This window comes from Leiobunum rupestre, chromosome 4 (genome assembly GCF_980474605.1).
Source record: "Leiobunum rupestre chromosome 4, qqLeiRupe1.1.hap1, whole genome shotgun sequence".
Classification (NCBI taxonomy): domain Eukaryota; kingdom Metazoa; phylum Arthropoda; class Arachnida; order Opiliones; family Sclerosomatidae; genus Leiobunum; species Leiobunum rupestre.
Window position 1 is genome coordinate 41,182,856 of NC_143387.1, and position 16,131 is coordinate 41,198,986.

The window sequence follows — 16,131 nt, forward strand, 5'->3', positions numbered from 1 at the left end:
GGTCGAGTTTTTGAAAAGAGAATTTTATCTTCGACGGAGTTAAAAATGTTTTCCCCAAAAGGTGAAAGGTACCCCCGAGGGCGGCTATTTCCCTCCTCGACCCTGAGGGCACAGCGCCAAACTTTCGTCTCTGTTCTCGAATTTTATTTCCAAAATCCGTGCACGGATGAATTAGTATTCAGGGGCTCGGTATATAGAAAAAAACGATTAAACTGATATTCCTTTTCACAAGGATTTTCCCTCACAAACGCAATGATACAATCATCCGAGCTGATTTTGAGATTTACTCCTTTCAAAAAGGACGTAATTTGCTATTTTTAAAGAGCGCTTTCTTAAGTAGTATTCCCTTTTTGGAGAAATTGTCCCTTAAACATTTCTCTAGAGTAATTTTAGGTCGTTTACATTTTATTTTTATTTATAAGGCAATTACGTGATCGTATTTAAATTTTAATTAGATAGAATATCGTCTCTATACTTATTTTTAAATTCCGCATCATGTTGTTAAATTAATACTTCTTACAAAGCTACAATTGTAACAGAGTAGCAGTACTAGTTAACAAAAAATTAAATGCACATCGTACGCTGAATATTTCTTACCCTTTAATTTAATTTTGGGCTATTATAATTTGTTACCCAAGTTTATAAAAATAGTAACTTTAAACAATATTCGAGATATTTAACCGTTAAGCCTTTTTAAAAATCAACAATAAAAACATATTTTATAACATAACACGTTTTAAATGTTTAAAATATGTAATAACCAATTTCGAATCGTTCATAAGAAACCTGAAAATCCAGTTATAATTGAAAAATGTCGAGGTACTATATTTACTTTTTCAAACAAAAATATTATAATTCTTCATTTCCTGAAATCTATTGTCCGTATGATTAAATAGAGTTAACAGAAAATATTCGAAACAGTTACAAAGTTTTAATTCTCAGGAAACCATTGTTTTTCGTTAAATGAAACTGTCAGGGTTGCCACAAGTCAGGGAATTACAAAATGCTCCTACAAATTTGAGGAATTGCGAACGAATTTAATTTTATCTTGTAGCAATTTTTAGGTGAGTTTAATTTTTAATTTAAAAATTGTAAAAGTTTTGTTTAAATCTCTGGAAATGGTTAGGAAGAACCTTTTGAAAAATGTGTGTGAATAAGTTTAACCATTTAATTTTAACTTAAACAATTTTAAGCTAATCATTACTTTTTTTTAAACTATCAAATTTTGGCTCTGAAAATAGAAAAAACATGGCAGAAATGAGGGAATTTTAAGTGCGAAACCAATTTTGGCAACCCTGTTCCAAAGATCAAGATTTGAATGATCGTATAATAGAACTGTCAAATAAAAAAAAAGCTAAAAATATATTTTCTTTAATTTTCTAAGACAAGATGGCACAGTGACCTATTTTAATGGGGAAGGAAAACGTCTCGAGAACAAGTCGATTGTGGCAGAATGGGGAGAGGCGGAGCGACGGGATTTGACACGCGAAAATCACGTTTACGCGCGGCCGTATTAGGCGCCTCATTATGGGAAATGAAAACAATGGACGCGTTTTATAGTCTTAGTTTATGGATGCTCTAAAAGAAGTAACGCGGGTCCTCCATCACGGATTCGATAATTGCACGTATTGTCGCGATACACTTTGTTGTTATTTTAATACCGAGGCCTTTATTAATAGCTCAATGAACTTTTGAAATATGATTCCACTTTTTTTAGGCTCTAATTGTTAGAGGTACGGATTGACACCTTTCTATTAGGGCTTTGTAGAATTTAAAAAAAAACGTGTAATCTATACTTAAATCGATATATGGCAACTAAAGTACCCTAATTTTAACAAATCAGGGAAAAAGAACCATCGGCTCGGAATATTTTTACTTTTTTGTTCAAGGACAGTTAACAAAATGATCAAAGCTGAAGCTATCACAATAATTATAATTTAGTGCACTATGCAGTTTTGTGATTATTAAAAACGAAATAATTTTTTTAAATCTGATAATTAAAAAGTAAGTCGGTTTTTGAGCATAGCCTCGCAGATACTTTTCTGGACCTGGGATAAAATAAGGAAATCGCGTGTAATTTTTACTTGGGTTTCCAGTGGGTGGTGCTAGCGAAGTACGCGGATGTGGGCGCTTAATAAACATACTTGCGCGCCCTTCTTTACTGGACCCTGGTCGTTTTGGCAATCGTTCTACGTGGTCCTTTATTATAATTCAATTATTTCAGAAGCAGATTTGAATATAGATCCGCATTTGGTTCCTATTTTACAATATTTTTAACGTGAAAAGTTCGTTTCTCCCATATTATTTTGCAGATCTCGGTTTAAGCCCTGAAATTGTTATTAAGGTTAATTCGATCATTTTAATTTAAAATGGAATGTAATTGTGGCCTCGGTTTTTTTAGTTGTAGTTCCAGTGGAAAGTTTCTATTTTTAACAAATCTATTCGGTTAAATTTAGCCTTAACTGATTATGACCAAAACTATTTAAAGCAATAAAGGAAGTTTTATTTCTTCATAGTGAAATAGCTTTTGAGTGTCAATCTTAAATCAAACTGATAATATCAAATAGATGGTATTGAGCGAGGTTAGATTAATTGCTAGCTGATTTATTAATGTTTCCGCCGTTGGTGTGAGGGTCAGGGAACTAGGCAATATACTTAGAAGATACACTGCAGTCTCTAGCTGGCCTACAGTCGAGACCAGTGCCGTAATCTTGAACGCGCAATATTTTCCATTTTCCCAAGGTTGTGGCTTGACGAAACGTGGAAAAGAGAAACGATGGGTGAATCGGAATTGGGAGCCTCCCACGACCGTTTGTCGAAACGGTCGTCGCTGGAGGAGCTGCTTTTCTACAAGGGTCAACCGTCGCTCTTCTACCCGGCTCGACTACGCGAGTCCAAAGAGGATGACTTCGACTACTTCGAAGGTCGTCGCTTGATGCTCCGAGGAGCCTTTTTCCCGGCTAAACTCGTTAAAGGCTTTTCGATGGCGCAAGTCCTTTGCGGCGCTACGATGGTGGTTTTCGGGGTTATTTCTATCTTCGTGGACGCCTCCTTGTCCTATCTTGGTGGCGGAATCTGGGGCGGCGCTTTAATCCTAGCGTCCGGGGTCATCGGGATTTTGGCGGCACGCAAGCCGTCGCGCTCGGTGCGGATCGTGGCCTTCTTGATCTTCTCTTTGTTCGGGATCGCTTCTTGCGGCCTCGTCATCGTCCTTTGCGCCACCGGACTCGCCAGTGATCTAAACGCGCCCGATTCTTTTTACGTGGACGACAAAGGCCAGCCCGTTCTGTTTCTCGGGCGGTTTTCCACCATGGCTTCCGCCATCGCTTGCAACGGCGCGTCGTTAGTGCTCGCCGTTATTAGTTGTCTTATCGCCTTGGGGTCGTGCGTCATGAGTGCCAGGGAAGCTTGCCAGTGCTACGGCTCCAGTTCGGATTCCGCTTTCGGGCCTTACGCGGCGCGCCGAGACAGGCTACTTAACTGGTTGGGCCAGCAAGCCGTCCTCAATTCCTTGCCACCCAGCGCCCATTCCAGCCCACCATCGCGTCCTCCCTGGATCGAGCAGCGCAAGTGCTACAATCAGCGGGTGAAGGGGACTAATCCGCCGAAGCGACCTAGTTGCAAATCGCGGCTGGAACACTTGGCGCACCACGTCACGGACTCCGACGTCACGGTTTCCGAGAACAATTCTCCCACTACCAGACCCAAAATGGCGCCACCTCAATTGGTAGCCTCCTTAAATAAGATGGCTCAAAACGGAGCCGATTCGCAGCGAGATGTGGAAGTTAAGGCGGAGTATTTGGCCGTAGACAGGAAAATGGCTGAAGATTACATCGAGAAGTTGTTGGTCGACGAGAGAAGATTCGAGGAACAGCTCAGAGAGATTACAGAAATTCACAGGATCAACTGATAATTGTAACTCTTAACGGGAAAGGGAAACGAAAAACGTTCATTTTTAGTCAAAATCAAAAATTCCACGCCGTTATGCCAAATGGACCAGTAGAATCTGTTTATCAGTCGATTATGGTCGCGCAAATTTTACTTTGTAGTTTGCCATAATATAAATTTAAACGAAAAACGAAAAAATGAGCATAAACGCCTGTTGGTTTGTGAAACCCATGTATTATTTCTGTTTCTAAGAGTATTAAAATTACATTTTATCTATATTAATTGGATAAACGCTTCATTTACGCAAACCAATTAGAATAAAGAATTTTATACTACTATGTCAGACGCGAAATATTTGGTCAAAATAACGGTCTGTTTTCGGAATTCGTTCCTTTTTGCTCCAAAATTGATTCTTCCTTCTTAATCTCCGGCTTCGGTTTGCAAACAAAATGAACTATGGTTAAAATACACTGGAAAGAAAATAAAAAAGTAAGTGAATAGATGGCAACCATGGCTTCTTTTATAAGTCAGTGTTACGCGCCCAATTTACCATCTCCCGTGTGTCTTTACGGATGCAATGCTCAATCAATACGCGACAATTTCGAATGACAATCCTCGCGTCGTTTCGTCGCTTGAGATAATTTATCGTGAAATTTAGACCGGAAAATTTAAAAGAAATTTCCGCCTTCTGAATTTTGTTTTGTTTTTCGGTTGATATCCGTTTTTACGCGAAACGTATTCGACTGGAACCGTACTGATTTTCTAATAGTGGCGTAATTATCTTCGGTTATTTGGAGCGTTCTGAGAACGACGCGAATGAAACGAGGCTCGTTAGCGATTCATTCTTTAAGTAGGATTTAATTTTCGAAATGTCGCTTGCTTTTAATCGATTCGTAATCACGTCTAGTTCGGAGCTGTCATCAAATTAAGCGAAACCGGATTATTCGATTACGTTACATTCCCGAGAACATCAAACCTACTTGTACTGGATGAAAACTCGGAACAACTCGTTCCGCGTTGAGTTTGCGAGTTATCTCCCCACTGGTTAAAGGGGTTGTCCCCCCCCCCGAGTTCTTCGGTTGCCCTTTCCATAAAAACTTGTTGAGGTAAACGGTAATAGTTAGTGTATGGAACTGTTGGCTCGCATTTTAACCCGTACACCTGATTTAAAGGCATTGAAAGTCGCTAAATGACTTGGGACTAAGGTAGTGTCTTGGGTATTAAGCCTAGCGGATTATTAATACGCGCGTTCTCAGTTTTAGAACGTCTATGGCAACGAAATAGAATTTCATCTACATTTTTAAGTCAAAAAATCTTTCAAATCACCGAAATTAGCCATCTCAAATAAGACGGCGGTTACACTGTACCTAAATCCAATATGCGGTAAAATTATCTCAGAGAGATATCCATCTACCTACACTGCCCGTATTGGCTAGTTCATTCTCGCGAAGTTATTTCCATAGCCATTGCCGTTTGTAACGCGGATTTCACTAGCTAACATTTCAAGGCGAAGCTCGCGTTAACTCAGTTTGCTTTTTTTATTTCATTACCCATTTTATCCAGGGGCACTGGATATGTTTGTTAAATTGTTATTTGGTATTGTACAAGATCGTTTGTGTACACTCCGATAAAGATTACGTTTCCGATTTGCAGCAGGACTCCCCTAGGTGGCCAAAGGGGACAATAGTTTTATTTATTTTATCGCCATTGAAATATTAGTTAATTAATCCATGTTTGTAACATAGGCGGAATAGAGTTATACCAGACTGCTTCATAGACCTCGGAGAGTGCTGCCACTCGACCGTCTTTGGAATGAGGTAGGATCTGAAATTCTTACCACTAATACTTCCATTCCCAATAAAATTTGGGTTCCATTTTCGTAGCCGATCGTGTCCAAAAAAATGCCTCCTAAACTCGGTCCGATGAACGCTCTACAATTTTATTTTACTACATTTACCGTTTGCTACATAGTCGCCTGGTCCCACTCCCAGGGGCTGATCACTTAAATAGTTTGTCTGATTACGTAATTAGGAAGTACGCTAAGAATATGCCGAGTGCCAAGAACAGAGTACACGACGATTACGCGAAGTACGTACACATTACGGAGTCCCTTACACTGATTAAGTGAGCAGCGACTGGGCGTGATCCTACTTGGACTTACCCTATGGAACAAGATGACGCGAACATGGCTGATACCATCGCGTGTGTTGTGATATCGTTAGGAAAACTTCGATTTCTGTATAAAGAGAATAAGTTCTCGCAATTACAAAAAATAAATAATTACAAATAATTATTCGACCAAGTACGTACAGAGAATCTCGCAAAGCGTGAATGAACGTACAAACGACTTTGGCTGCCAGCCCAAAGCCACCGAATACAAGTGAGAGGATTGTAAACCACAAGACTCTGGAAAATGTAAGTTTATTTATAAAGTAATAATACGCGAACAAGAATGTGTGTATTTCAACTGTCGGGAGAACGACTATATCCAAACGATCCACGGTCTTCGTGGCCGAATTTTCCCTGGGACAAGAGGGGGGGGGGGGGGAGCGTACTAAAAAAGTAATTTTGTCTTATAAATGTAAATTTTGGAGGGGCTCGAAATTAGTTTTTTAATTTTATACGCCTCTTGGTTCAGATTTGAAGGTCAATTTAGCGATATTTGGTAAGAGCACGTTGAGACGAATCGAATGATACCAATATCAGGTCATATCAATTTTCAAGCGACGTTACGTGGTTCGTATTTCCGGAAAGCCCCAATTTTGACCCGTAAGACAAACAGTTCTTTGTTACAAATCACTAACCTAATTAAAAAATACCTTGACCCATCGTGTAGCTTATCAAATGCTTATTTTGTCATGGGCTCTTGGACTATAAGGAACTTATACGGTCCCGGGCTCATTGATTTTTTTCGTGAATTGGGAATCAGCTTAGTGTTAGAGCGCGAGGAGGATTGGAAGCGTCTCAACATTCTGTCATTCTCCCGAAGAAGTAATAAATCCATTCTTGACGCGATTCAAGCGAGAAGACACCAAGGTATTACTGTGGAATTGGAATGTAAGGTGCGGGGCCAATGAAGACCAAGTTTATTGATTGAAGAATGTAACCAGTTATGATTAAAAGCTCTATTTCAATCTATTTGGAATAATATTACCAACTAGATTCCTTCTCCGTACGAGTATTAGTACTTACGCCTTTATCGCACAACCAGCCCCAAAAAGGCGTCGTAATCCCGTAAATGCTTCCGGTAATTATGAATATGAAACCAATTAATGAAGGTGATACGTTGAACTATTAAAATTGACTCGTTAATTGTATCGAGACTATCAGAAGTATATAATATAATTCGCCGAGGTAAGTATCCATCTGGCCCTATCCCGCTAAAGTTATTTGCTCGAAACATGTACCTTCGCAGGCGCCCGCTGATTTTTCAGTAATAATAACCGGTAACATAACAATCAATGTTAGGTTCGAGCAACGCCCGACATCAGCGCTGTGGTGGCGTCTTTCGGAAACTTGTCTACACAAACAAAACTACGCGATAAATCTTCAAGAGCTCGGAGACGATATCGCGACACAGCCACCAGGGGACGCGGGTTTAACATTTAGAGTGCCGTCCCTTATTTGTTGGTCTAACCACAGACCACCCCTATCGCTGGTAGTAATTTCAATTTTTTTTATGTCCCGAATGTGATGCGGCCTTTTTTAAAAGCTCGCCATCTCACGGTGAGTAGAGACAGTTTTGAAGGTACAAAGACGAGCACGCGCGACATTAAAAAATGTATTGTAGAAGCTGATTCGCGCACGACTTCATTTTAATTTCGGAAAATAAAGAATTTCCGCGCGCTATTTTCTGTTCGCTGTAAAAAAAAGCCGCATTACTTTTGAGAAACCTTTTTTCGAGGTTGATGCGAGTCCTTGCTGGGGCAGGTGGTCTGTGGTCTAATAAATTGTATGTGGATAGTTATTTCGTAACATATTATATACTTTTGAGATTAAGTAATGGAAAAGGGGGCTGGCATACTTGTCTTATGTGAGGCTCTAAGGTGGCACTGTTGAAACCAATAAATATCATAGACGTGATTAAACTTAAGGCGTCTAAAATGACTCCGAAATTTAAGATGTATTTGGTCATGTTGCCCGATTTCTTGGCCGTCAATACTACGCGAAATCGTAATAACGTTTGATAAGTTTTTTGCGTTCCATTTCATCTATTTACTTACTTGTTTCTGGAATCACCATACAACACAATACAGCTCCCAATAGCATCATAATTCCCATGACTAAAAATGGTAACGTAAACCCTTGAAACTGTAAAGACGTATGTAGGTCAGATTTTAATTTTTATTGTAAGTGCTATTTTGAAAATGTCAACCTACCGCGTACAAAACGCCGCCAATGGTAGGTCCAGCGATAAGTCCCAAGCCGAAAAAAGTTTCCAAAGCCGACTATAATATTTAATATTCATGGTTTTGAATGACCTTTCATTTTCGAATAGTTTCATCAAGGATGTATTCAGTAGAGCAGCGGTTCCCAATTTGTTTTTGCTATGGAACCCTAAATTATCCACCTAATTCTGGCGGAATCCCAACTCATTTTTTTTTACTTAAGACTTGACACAAACAAAGATGGCCGCTCTGCGAATTCTCGAAACCCCTGTGACTCTTCCGCGGAATACATTTTAGGAACCGCTACAGTAGAGAATATGAATCGGCCCCTTAACGGGTGAAAGAGGAAATATTACACTAGGGAATCTTGGAGGGGCGTGGTTTTTCTTCCGGGAATCACGAGGCGAACAGGGGGCTGCCCGTATTCTCTGTTAACCTGAATAAATTCTTGAATTCGTTTAAAACTTACAAACGTTTTGGCTACTCGTTCGGGAAATTCACCAGCCACAATGGTGTAACTAGCCGTTATCACGGCGGCGCATCCTAAACCCTCCACTATCCGTACAGCAAAAGCCAGTGCTATGAATGGCGTTCCGTATGGGGAGAAGTTCAGGAAACTTGAGATGAAATTTAAACGCATTAAAATAAGTGTAGGTTCCTGTTACACCACCTGTGCCGATGATGGCGTCCGTAGCATTTGGAAATGTTTAAACTTAGACTTAAGAAAGCAGTGCAACGCTTGTGCTAAGTCAAATACAGGAACCCCTAATGCAATGTGACGCCATCGTACGTCACGACAGTGCAACAAGGACCTTTTCAGTTGTATTATCATAAGTAATATAATAATTACAAGTATGACACTTTTTCACTACATCCTTTCTTTATAGTGACGACCAAAATATCGCCGGGATTGCAAGGACTTCCGCTCACTTACCGACCATTTAAAATGATTTCAAATGAAAAATAAAGCTTACTTTACTCAAATTATGACGAATTATTGAATCGAAACGTAAAATTGGTAATATTTCCAAATTTCAGATCTAAACGTAAATTTCGTATTATTGGACTGATTTAATTTAAAGTCGAGCAATATGAAAACCCCTCAAGTCTAAATAATTTCCGGGATTATGAATTTGTTTATCCTTTTTCTAACTTGTCAGTGGTGAAGAAAGGTTGTAGAAAGGAAATAAGTTAAGGCTATAAGTGTCTTTCTTAATGTTTATTATGTTACTTATGTTATTACCCAAATATTATACTGCACGCTCCGGCAACAAAAACGCCGCTCGATACCATGAAACTTGGTGGAACCCAGGCTGCCTAAATAAGACTTTCTTTAGATAGATATTTTATCTTTGGAAAAAATAATCGATTTACTATTTTCCCGTAAATTGGCGACGAAATTATAATAACTAGTTCGAATATTCCAAAGACCAATCCGTAAATCGTAGCGGACGCTCCCTTTAAAGACGCCTAAAAAAATTCCAGCCAACCAGCATTAATCATCCCGATACTTTCAGTTTTAGCATCAAATTTAACGCAGAAATTTCAGTTTCGACGGATCGCGTTGACAAAACTTATATCGTATGTAATTCTCGTCACTAATTTGTCTAGATAATTGATACATTTGTAGAACGCGTGTTAAATAAATTTACAAAATTGAAGTTGAAGCTGATTCCGACCGAGATAATTATTGTCTTTGAACTCCAGTATTCCGCACTAACAAGATAGACCCTGCAAAGAGCACTCAACAAATATTCCTCTATATCTATAAGGCTAAGGGTATACTTAAACAACCAAAATTTGGAACTGTTTTGGTTTGTTTCCTACTTATTAATCTAAATAAATTATTGATTTTAAACTTTTTCGGATATAATCAATTAATCATAGTTTCGCGTAAATAGTTTTTATAGAATTGATTTTCCGGTTAACTTAATAAAATGATATAAATCTGTTTTAAGAAAATTAGTCACGGACGATTCGAGTGATTACAGTAATAGCAATTTATTATTCTGTTCATGTTTTGACGCAGATATAATAAAATAACGTTCATACTGCTACTACGTCATTTCCCCCTATTTGACGTCTAAACGTTTTACACCAACGCATCGAGCCGTGCTATATTTAAACGATGGTCTTTCTTTGTCACCTCACTAATTAGTTCTTAATTAAAATCCATTTTTACAGCGTAAGTTATTGACTTACTATGCTCAAACCTAAATTACATTATAGTCTTTTCGCAATTTTTCAAATAAATGAGATAAGCGGACCTAACTATATATAGTAATGACACTCTGACGTCACTCATGGCTCCCACAGCCAAAGCTACGGAGTGCTACTACTCAATACTTTCAACGGGTAGGTAAGACAGGTAGACTCACCTCTTTGGGAAAGAAAGGCGCTTGCAATGAAACGCACGCTGCCAAGCAGAATTGCGCGTAACATAACGCAAATAACATCAACCATTCTTTGGGCGTCAAGGGTTCCAGTTTGCCCTTAACGCTAGACTCGCTCGCTTCGACGCTACCTTGTTTGGATACCGCGCCATACTGCGTAGCGTCGCTAACGGCCACCTTCGCTTCCATTGGAAACTAATTGAGGCCCTGAAAACCCGGAACGTTAAGCGTTATTAACGGCACTCGCGGTCTGGCCTAAGAACAACAAGAACATTTCTCGGAGCCAGTTGATTAACGCGTCTCTTTTTTTAACGACACGAAAAAAATAATTAAAATTCCAAAAACGAATCGCCTAGCTTTTACGCAATCTGATAATCTTTAAAATAAAAAATAGTTATTTCGTCTTTTTTAACTCTTAAACTGAAGCAGCATTTTTGTTAAATTCTCGTGCAAAATCACGAGTTTTGCGATTCGTTAAAACGACCTTTTGAAAGCGGCCAGTGTTCGTATTTTGGAAGCTTATTGCTGAGTCGCGAGCCTCTTTCGGGGAAAATTTCAAGAACTCTCTAATCAAGAAATACTCTGGTTCGTTGAAAGGGGCTTCATGTAGTCTCGTGATTGATTCCCCCCCCCCCCCTCGTCTTTTTCGAACGATTAATCAGTCGAACATTAACATAATTGTTTAATGTTTACAAGATTTCTTTCGAAGGTCTAGGTTCGTACGAAGGTGTATTCGCGTACATTTATCACGGATGAAAACGAAATTAATGCTCCGGATGTATTTAATTTCGTATAATTTCAAAGATAATTTAAAATTCTGCTCAAATAGAGCTTATTCACTTTCGGAAAATAGGACCAAAGCCCTAATTAATAAAATAAAACGTGTATTTTAAATGCGCAAAAAAAATTATTTGCGGTCCTATAAAACCAGCACATTTTTATTTTATTTTATTTAATAAACGCGCAATCCGATAGAGTAAGTTTTTTATATAATGCTATGTCCGGTTTTAATCTTTGAATTGGGATATCGAGGCAATTTATTATCATGTACAGTTCCGATCAAAAGTTCCTGCCGTTTTCTTTTGGCATTTGGTTTCTAGTTATTTTGGAGTATCATCATAGTTCAAATTTACCAGCGAGGATTTTCTAATCGTATAATTGCGCGGCAACTTAATGTTTCAAGAGCTACAGTAGCTACTTGGATAGACAAATATTGGAACAACGATTTTAATGACAGAGCCGACAGACAAAGTACAGGACGTCTGATAACTTTATGTCCGTCTACTCTGCCGAAATAGCAGAGCTCACCGCTTCTCAACCGCTAGACAACAGGCCCTTAAAGGGGAACGTCCAAGCTTTTATTGCCTTATTTCCGTATCAAAAGATTAACAAGACGTTCAATATACTAACACGTACCCTTTTTTGTCTTGAAAAAATAGCTTTTGGCCCAAAAAGTTGAAACGAAAAATAACGGTGTTTTCGGTTTGAATTTTCGCCGCCATCTTAGGGGCTGCCGCCAGCGCCCTGGCCTAACCCCGTATGAGCAATTTGCGAACGCGCCGCGCGTGAAAAACCAATTTTTTGCGTCTTCAGCAGTGCGCGCTTTTACGTTGTTTTTCTGTCTCACCGACTTCTCACCAGGTGTTGTAAAATAATGTTTAGGTCTTATCATCAAAATTGTAAGAAATAATGGATATTTGAAGCTGCACGCGGAAGATATAGTTATAGCGTTTTTAAAATGTGCCACGAATAAAAAAGAGCGCGTGTTTTATGTTTTGAATTTGAGAGTTATATTTAGGGTTTGAAAGAGAAAAGACGTTTTGTTGATTCCAAGTTTTATGATTAAAAGTATTCAGTGAGAAAGAGTTTAGTTTGTTATAAATCACAATACATTTTATTACATTTGGTGGCAGAAGTGGGATTGGACGTGTCAAACCAAGTTATAATACAATCTACAAAAAATAAAATACTGGAAAAATATGCCTCGACGTCAACCAGATCCAGATGCTGTTGCTATGCCCGTGTATCGGCCGAGTCTTAGTGCCACTCCTGAGAAGTACGATGGTGATGGCGATTTCGGAACATGGATAAAATACTTTGAGGTGTGTGCTGTAGCGAACGAATGGGACGACGACAGGAAGAGACGAAATCTCCCTACATTTTTGACGGGTCGGTCCTTCAACACCTTTGATACGCTAACACCGAATCAGAAGGGAACGTACGTTAATCTAATTAATGCACTGAGGGACGCTTTCGTTCAACCGGAAAGGCAAAGAGTTTATGTCGCGGGATTTCGTGCACGATTTCGGCAACCGGGTGAACATTTGGACGATTTTTGTCAAGATTTACGGCGGCTAGTAGAGAGAGCGATGCCAGGTCTGGGAGCTGTGGCTTACGAAACATTGATTCTGGAGCAATTTCTGTATGGTTTACAACCAGAACTGCAAGACCGGGTATTTCAGTCGAACCCTAAGGATTTGAATGAGGCTTTGTCTGTCGCGAAACGGTTTGAAGCACTTAATGAATTACGACGGAACGAAATTCGTCCATACAACCATTGTCACGGAACCTCACAGGAAGCGACTGATAGTACTCCTGAAATCCAAAGACCGAGCAAGTCTTCGAACGAAGACATGGATTCATTGAAGAATACGGTTTCGAAGCTGGCAGCTGAAATCGCGGAATTACAGTTGCAAAAATACCACCAGGAATCGGGTTCGACTCGTCAGGGAATGAATCCTAATGCTACAGAGTTCCAGCCTCCACGATTCCATCCATCACATTTCGAAAGTGGAAGACAATTCAGTCAACCTCAGCCCTACCCGGTAAACGTTTACCAACCATTTTACGAGCCGCGTGCATTCGAATCAGGTCAATATTACCCAAAACCCAATGTGATTTCACCGCGTTTTGAACCACCTCAGTATCAGTATAGTGACTCGAGGCCAACTTGCTATTATTGTGGGAGAAAGGGTCATCTGCAACGAGATTGTTATAAACGTCAAGCCGACGAGAATCGACAAAGGGAAGACCACCATCAATCTCAACGCCGGACAGATCAATATTTGGGTCAAAATGGAAATGTTCAAACTAATCGTAGAAACCAAACTAGTCAAATTAAAGGACAAGATGGAGTGACCTATTATGTTGCTATAAAAATAAATGGAGTTCAATTGAATGCTCTCGTCGACAGCGGATCGTCTATTAGTATCATTCGATCGTCTTTGGCTCGTGATCTTGTTTCCTTTGACAAGGGTAAATTAGAAGGCAAGCAACCTTTAATTTATTCAATTACCGGGGAAGTTATTCGTGTTCTTGGTGTAACGGAAGTAGATTATGAATTCGGATCAGTCAAGCAACGTTGGGCTGTCCATATTGCGGATGGATTAGTCAACGACTGTATTATTGGTTGTGATCTACTCGAAGAATTGGGAGCCGTTTTAAAGTTTAATGATAAAGTGTTAGTTATAGGCGATAATACTATGTCTCTGACACGTTCACAACACTCAAGCGATCCGGTAGTTTGCCGCGTTACTCTGGCTGAAACCGTCGAAATTCCAGCTCGACACGAATTGATTATACGTGGTAAAATTGAGAATGGTCTACAGACGAGTGCACTTCGTAAGAAAATGGGTCTTATTGAACCCACAGAAGGGTTTCGTCACTCGAACGCTGTAGCACTTGGACGAACACTGGTCAATACTAATGGAGACGCGCTCTACGTCCGAATATTAAACACTGGGAATTCACCAACAACCCTATTTCGCGATTGCGTTATCGGTACTCTTCACGAGGTGGAAGAAATTGGCGGAAATCAAGCAACGAGATCACGTGAGCACTCAAAAATACGTATTTAACTATTTATTGAACAAATTTACCCTGATAAAACAACCGATAAAAACACTTTGCAAAATTTTCTTTTGATGAATACGGATTTGTTTGCCGAAGATCAATTTGATTTAGGACTAGTTCAAGACGTCCAACATCGTATTAATACTGGAGAAGCTCCTCCAATTAAGAAGAGACCTTATTGAATCCCAAATTCGCAGAAAGAGATCGTTGATGAACAAATAAAACAAATGTTGAAAAGTGAGGTTATATCTCCAAGTTCAAGTCCTTGGGCCGCTCCGATTGTTTTGGTCAAAAAGAAAAATGACACATGGAGTTTTCAAGATTTTGTGTTGACTATCGGGCCTTAAATGACGTCACTAAGAAAGACGTCTATCCTTTACCAAGGATTAATGAAACATTGGACTATTTGTCAGGGGCAAAGTTGTTTTCCACACTTGACTTGGCCTCAGGCTATTGGCAAATTGAAGTTCACCCCGAGGATAAGGAAAAGACTGGATTTATAACTCAACAAGGTTTGTTCGAGTTTAATAAAATGCCGTTTGGACTAACCAACGCACCGTCTACTTTTCAAAGACTTATGGATTGTGTTTTACGCGGTCTTCAGTGGGAAAGCTGTCTTATCTATTTGGACGATATTATAGTGTTTTCGTCCAATTTTTCCGAACATTTATCGAGACTGGAGCAAGTGTTTGTTCGAATCCGAAGTGCTGGACTTAAAATGAATCTTCAAAAATGCAATTTCTGCCAAGATGAATTGGAATATCTCGGTCACATAGTGTCAGCTGACGGAATCAAACCCAACAACAAGAATATTCAAAAAGTTATTGATTGGCCAGTACCTCGTACAACGACTGAAGTTCAATCATTTTTGGGACTCGCATCATATTACAGACGTTTTGTTCGAAATTTTGTGAGCATTGCTACACCACTGCACGTGCTCATGAAGCCGAAAACTCAATTCGAATGGACAGCATCGTGCGATCAGGCTTTTAATACCTTAAAAACCTGTCTAACATCGAACCCTATTTTGGGATATCCAGATTTCAAGGAAGAATTCAGGGTTGAAACGGACGCTTCGAGTACGGGAATTGGATCGATTCTCTCACAGGTTCAAAATGGTCGGGAGACCGTCATTTGTTATGATAGTCGAACCTTACATAAGAGTGAAAGGAACTATTCGACGGTCGAGCGAGAAATGTTAGCCGTAATTGACGCGGTGGAAAAATTTCGGCCTTATCTATTTGGCAGACACTTCGTTATTATCAGCGACCACAATCCGTTGGTTTGGTTGCGAAGTATGAAAGAACCCCGAGGGAAATTCGCCAGATGGATACTGAAACTTGAGGAGTATGACTATGAAATTCAATATCGATGCGGAAAGAAACATGGAAATGTTGATGGTTTGTCACGACGAGCGCAACAGCCAAATCACGACTCCGATATAGTTACCACTCACCACGTTACAAACGCCGTAGTACACCACGCGTGAATTCGCGGGCTTACAACAACGTGACGAATCGATTAAAAAAATAATGAGCGTTTTGGCTACTCAAGCCAGACCAACGTCGCGGGAATTAAGTGGAGAAGGAAACGAAAGATTCCGATCATTG

General features: G+C 39.6%; 1 protein-coding gene across 3 annotated transcripts; it reads right to left on the minus strand.

The window, feature by feature from the left end:
* Positions 1 to 4,092: 4,092 nt before the first annotated feature.
* On the minus strand, positions 4,093 to 12,141 carry LOC149947824 (MFS-type transporter SLC18B1-like). 3 transcript variants are annotated; one of them, XM_090171671.1, is made up of 14 exons: positions 12,086 to 12,141; positions 10,655 to 10,876; positions 9,651 to 9,746; positions 9,520 to 9,593; positions 8,746 to 8,893; positions 8,268 to 8,336; positions 8,112 to 8,199; positions 7,913 to 8,049; positions 7,081 to 7,179; positions 6,932 to 7,023; positions 6,199 to 6,294; positions 6,050 to 6,124; positions 5,726 to 5,819; positions 4,093 to 4,358 (listed from the first exon to the last, which is right to left on the minus strand). In XM_090171671.1, exons 2-14 carry the CDS (start codon positions 10,856 to 10,858, stop codon positions 4,248 to 4,250), a joined length of 1,383 nt encoding a protein of 460 aa, XP_090027797.1. In that variant the 5' UTR covers positions 10,859 to 10,876; positions 12,086 to 12,141; the 3' UTR covers positions 4,093 to 4,247. The 3 variants fall into 3 exon arrangements, with proteins under 3 accessions (XP_090027797.1, XP_090027796.1, XP_090027798.1); XM_090171670.1 differs by lacking the exon at positions 12,086 to 12,141 and having other exon boundaries at positions 10,655 to 11,142; XM_090171672.1 differs by lacking the exons at positions 5,726 to 5,819; positions 12,086 to 12,141 and having other exon boundaries at positions 4,103 to 4,358; positions 10,655 to 11,150.
* Positions 12,142 to 16,131: the final 3,990 nt, after the last annotated feature.